The following is a 6,199-nucleotide window of genomic DNA, read 5'->3' on the forward strand; positions in this document are numbered from 1 at the left end:
TTATTCACAGCCTATAAGTACAAGTTACAGAGGAAATGAGTACACGTTACACAAGCCTATGAGTACAATGTACATAGGCTATGAGTACAAGTTACATACGTTATAAGTAAAAGTTACCTATTAGTTATAAAGATTATATCAAGGTAAAATATTAATCTTTGCAGCTTACCATTTTTGATATAAGATTTATCTTCATTTGAAAGTGAAGTGAGATCTTTGTGTCTTTGCTCTTCTACTGACAAAGTAGCACCTTTCTGTTGTAATTTAGAATTGTTTGTATTAGCATCATCATCAACCGTTGTCTGTACATTTATCTCGGAATTTACCGGCGGACTAACTACACCAATGTCAGATTTGATCGCTTTATAAAGATTATCAGAAGTTGATAATGACTGTACATTCATGACAGATGTTCTCGTGCCCGTTATTGCCGCAACTTCTTTAAATGACTGACTGGTATCTTTAGGCAAGTTCATCTGTTGAAGAAGTTTGGTCAAGAAATAAATTTTCTTTTCTATTTCTTTGTTTTGCTGACCTGAAAGTAAATAAAACATCATTTCCTTAAGTATTTTCTATAAAATTACGCAAATTTAATTTTAATTGTCTTAACATGATGTTCTTGTGGTTTCCCTGTGTATTAAAGCATGATACCGAAATAGGAAAATATCACGATTTGAATGTATAATATAGAGTAATATTTTTTGGTTAAGTATAAATGTATTGAAAACAATTGACAACAGTTGAAAAAAATGAATAAAAATGTGCCAAGGCTTTCTTTATATTTGAATATGTTTATATATTTATCGTTTTCTGTGTCCAGTATTCTACAAGGAACACTTCTGAAAATTTCACTCGGACAGAATATAAAAAGAATTGGTTAAGCTGATATCCTCTAGTCTGGAACAGTTATGAATCAACATTAATGTAAAGTTTTGCCATTTTACTCAATTATTACACAAACCATGGCGCTATATTAATAAACAAATAAACTAATTAATTCAACCATCTATTCATTAATAGCTGCCCACTATTGTATATGTCAATATTACCATATTGTACAACTAAATAAATGAATTATGGTATCAGTACATTTAATGATTATCAGATTATCTAAACAACTGTTGAGTATTTTCTTTGACAATAAGGGCTTATAACAGTTTCTTGTTGCTAACGTCTCGGGTAACAGTATTTTCCTCATGGATGATATATTTACTGTTACTCATAAACATATGTGTTACTCATATAATGTTAATTATTTCATTAAATTAAAGAAACGAGGCTTAAATATTTTCATATATTTTATTAAAGAAAAGAAGAAGAATATCTATTTCACACCCGAGATAACATGTGCCATTTTAATTCCATTACAACTAATTTGATATGGTTTCATGAATATAGAGACTTCAGCAGGAAAATTGGTTTGAAAGGAGATTTTGTTACGCTATTTAATATCGTTTTATATGTAACGTAATCTTGTTATATTCAGATTGTCTAAAAATCAAGACTTTTTTCTTGGCCCACAAATCTGATAAAAATTTACAGTATTGTGCTGCCTTTATAAAATTTGAAATAGAATAATTTCATATGAATCTTCTTCTTTATATATCTGACCAGCATGGTGATAATGTGCATCACACAAATTAAAACACAACCGCCTTATAGCATAGAACTTCAACAATAAACGATGTATTCATGTGTAATATTTTTTAAAAGTGAACACATAATATTGACCACGGCAAACATTGTACGGCCGAAAACAAAATTACTTACTAGTATACCTTTGTACCAAGTAAAAACCGTCTTGTTTATAAATGAACAAAAATAATTATAACACATTAATGTTTACTTATTTCTTAAGGGTAAATAAGAAATCTATATCGTTCAAATTATGGTTTTGCAGCATATTCAACTTGGATGTTTTGTTGTCTGGACTAAAATAACGTTAAACGTGAAATCAGTTGTCATAAATGTAACAAAATGTAGACAAAAGTAGTATTTTGCCTTATATACAAACATAATTAATTGTAAAAAAAAAACAGACGAAAAGAGGAAAATAGATGGTTTAGGAGATTGGCCATTGAGTAACATTTTTAAAACAAATAAATGTAAATAATAATAATAAAGATAAAATATAAAAAATAAAACGTTTGAGATATAAAATAAAAACATGTCTGGGCCTTATAATGGGCCTTTAAGTCAAACTTTGGTTTACGTCATAAAACAATTTACGTTAACCCCTCGTATATATGAATATCCAGTTGTTAATTTTAACATTAATTTCCGGGATAATGTTGACGTCATAAGCAACAAATGTTACTATTTATACATCAAGTTTGGGGAAACATGTCACTAACTCTTAAATCACAACAGAGCTTCTGTCTCAACATCTATTATAGTAAGAAACAAGTAAATATTTACAAGACTTAAATGGTTTATAAACAAGATTAATTTCAATAAGTTCTATCGACTTTGCTATTATCAACAATGACGTATATTTTAAATGCTGTTAAAGTATCCAAACTAGACCTTACAACTAATATAATTCTATTGTAAATAGTTTTCACATACTAAATAAAATGTCATCCAAACACGTATAATCCACCAATGTCAAAATTATCAACTTAAAGAAAACAAATCACTAAACGGTAATCTTTAGACAAATAATATAGAATTTATCATAATTTACTGGCTGGAGTAATGTATCCGACTTTATGTATTAAATCTATAACATGTGTCTAAAAACAAATTCTGACTAAAAAGATTAAAGTATAAACACACATTCTGATGTAACATTGTGTCTCGAAAATTTTATATTTGGTTAAGTAAATATCATTTATCAGTCTCCGAGAAATAAAGTTAATTAAATAGAGATAGATATTTTTTGGAAAAATGGGAAAATACGAATGTTAACAACGTAGGTATTCAAACCATGCCTATACTCTCAATCATTAGTCGATTCATAATAATTTTGTACCACGACATTTCAACACAAGACTCCCTAATTCAAATAAGGCGAGGTTAATAAGTATAAATCTGTAGTTAATAAATCGAAATTTAACTTCTTTACACATTCCTTTAGTTTGTAATCGTGCATTCGTGGGCGCTCTAACGACGTTTGAAATAACAACATATTTATTTTGGCATTTTTTTCGCACACCATGATGATTTTGTAATTTTTGTTTAAAACATTGATATTAAACAAAACCATTTTTAAAAGCGGAAAAGTTCAAAATCCAATAAGTGAAAATGGCAGACTTATAAGACTTGATTTTTCCACACTGGCTTGAATGTTACAACAGAATAATGAAAGAAAAAAAGAATTTGCCAACAAACTCGGTATCAATAGACAAAATCATGTTAATTTTAATTACCATTTTGAAATTCTTATTGATTTGTTAAGTATTACGAAGTATTTTTTTGAAATTGTATGGTGATTTTTTTTCTAAAGGGTGACAGAATCTGAGCAAGGGATTTCGTTTAAACAGAAATGAAACTACAAATAATTTAAATACAAGAACACCACAGTCTCCGTAATACATTCTTCTAAACGCAATTAATAACTTACTAGTAATAGAAAGAGCATCAAAACACGAGGCCATCTGATTTGTACGAGGGGGCGTTTATCCGGGTATTAATCAGATTGCCGAGTGTTTTGGTGTTCTTTCTCTTTTGTATCATAGTCAAACATAAAAACACGTTCCCTGTTGTCGCAATATGAAACCCCGGAGAAAAGTACAAATGAACGAGCTTCTGAATATTATATTTCTGTCGCTTTCCCTTAGCCTGGGTTCCAGTCTGTCGATTTTTTATGTGCTTCTGTTCGGCAAATCGACGTTGATACTATCAAAACCAGAGATGTTGTGTTATCTATGACGATCGAGTATGAAATAGCGCGTAAGTTATGAATAAATAAAAAAATATAAACGCCTGAATCCCAGGCTAGCCCTTTCTCTTCCGTCGCAATATGTAAACCCCAGCAAAAATGAACCAATCAATGGGCATGCTCTGGAGTGCGGGTAACTAATACCTGCACTCTAGTTTACGCACTGTGCATGTATATGTATACGATTTAACTCTGGCACATTTTCAACAGAAAGGTCCCCAAACTATGATACAATCTAAATTTGAATCACAAGACCGCAGTAAAGAATTAATTAGCGTGTTAATTACGTTGTTTTTTCTCCCATGTAATTCATATTCAAACATATTTTAACAACTTTTTTCAAACATTATATCTTCAACATTATATTATCTTAATACGTGTATACATTCATGGAACATTGCCATAGAAATATGGTAAACATCTGGAAAAAGGGTGATCCCTCGGAAGCATTAATCACAACTAAATACCATATTATTATTATTATTATATGAATTATACTCTAAGGGAGTTGGAGATAAATATTGCAATAAATATATCATAGTTTATTTTATCATTATACATTACTGATGCAAAAAATATTAATCATGGTTTATTTTCTGTGGCAATTAAGTATTGTGCAAAATGAGTACTGTTATTTTCAAAGTGGATACATATCTACTGCATTATTTTACAAAGCTATTGTTTGAATTTTGAGAAAAAAAAAGGAATAATTCCAAATACCTGTAATAAAAGAAATATGTTTGAGTATTTTCTTAAGAGCGAATTGTGCATGCATGAAATCATTGTTCAAAAGTTTAAAACCCTTTCTGAAATAGCAGAATAATATTTTGTTAGGAGCATTTTAATCTGTTTATGGACACGTTTGTTAAATAATAGAGACATTATATATGTTACATGTCTTTCCAGAAATCACCATAAGATTATTTATGAAAGCAACATAATATTATCTTTTATGTATCTTATTGAAATGTTTCATTAGATATAGTTATAATGTTAGGTATATACATATTTAACAGATTTCGTGTCAATACTTTAAGCATGTATTTTAAGAAATACTTACGTACTACTTATTATAGATCTTATTTAATATAATAGTATTTTTCTATCAAAGTTTACATGCTGTGCTACAAATTTTAGTCTATCTGATTTGCAAAACGCTTTTTTTTTAATTAACTAGTTTAATTATACATTTCCATCAAGGGCATTACATGTAATTCAAGCGCTCAGAAATGATTTTTGTAACTCAAATAACTCAAACTACTATAGTATTCATATTTAAATCTTGGCTATCAAAATAGGACTGAAACATGACTCACGATATCAAAAGTAATTTTAGTAAAAATAACATTTTAGAATCATAAACTTCAACTACTCACCTGTGACCGAAGATCTGAGAGCTTGTGATTCAGCTAAGATAAAAGAACTGACGTATCCACATAGCGCCATCATTGCCGAAATACACAATCCCATACGTGCTGAATGCATAGTTAGTATAATATATTCTCTTATAACAACGTTAGTTTCTGCAAGAAAATATCTACAAAATCGTCCTTATACGTCTGTTGTAATATAGACAGTAGTTGATCTGTAGTTTTAATTGATCCTCCTCTGATATCACTTCCGTCGAACAGTCGAATCTTTCTTATAAAACTTTTCAAATAAAATTGTTAATAAACTGATATTTTTATGTTAAAGAAGACAATTTATTATGAATTATTATGTTTTACTTGAAATATGATTATTTTTTTACCATGTAAACAATCGTAGTTACTTCGTAAATATGCTGTTAAATTTTAATGTAACTTTGTTGTCAATTTAATCAGAAACGTGTATCCGTTAAATTATATCAGCAATATTCTTTCTATCTTTTAGAAAATTAATGTTAAGAGTAGAAACAAATCGTCTGCTGATAAAATCAAAATAAATGATTTGTCGTTACTCTTCTCTACTCTTTTATAGTCTAGGCCAAACCCACATTTCTACGTTTGTGTTCTGGCGAAAACTGCCCAATTGTCCTTTACGTGATCTAAGAACATAAAATAAATGACATCTATAAGAAGTGTTGTTTCACAATTCATAAATATAATCTTACCAAATAAAACAGTTGTAAGTTTCCCAATAAAAATAAATATGTAAGTGTTTTTATATTAAGTGGTCGCAGTTTGTTCCATCAATATTTGGTAACTTCATACATTGATCCAAAATGTTGTATCAATAGAGCCAAAATAATCGCAATTTTGAAATTAATATCAATGTCATTTTCATCCCTTTACAATTATGTACCCACGTCATACAAATGTCAACACACATACCCGT

The 6,199-nt window shown here is 29.1% G+C and overlaps 1 protein-coding gene across 1 annotated transcript; it reads right to left on the reverse strand.

Moving 5' to 3' along the window:
- Window positions 1–169: 169 nt before the first annotated feature.
- On the reverse strand, window positions 170–5,407 carry LOC132748864 (uncharacterized; the record flags this gene model as incomplete). The annotated part of the gene is given in 2 exon segments (XM_060738520.1): window positions 170–535; window positions 5,260–5,407. Coding segments are annotated over 2 exon segments (475 nt in total), but the record flags the coding sequence as incomplete, so codon positions are not given.
- Between the last annotated feature and the right edge of the window lie 792 nt (window positions 5,408–6,199).

This window comes from Ruditapes philippinarum, unplaced genomic scaffold, assembly GCF_026571515.1.
Source record: "Ruditapes philippinarum isolate M1 unplaced genomic scaffold, ASM2657151v2 ctg616_1_1_1_1, whole genome shotgun sequence".
NCBI lineage: Eukaryota > Metazoa > Mollusca > Bivalvia > Venerida > Veneridae > Ruditapes > Ruditapes philippinarum.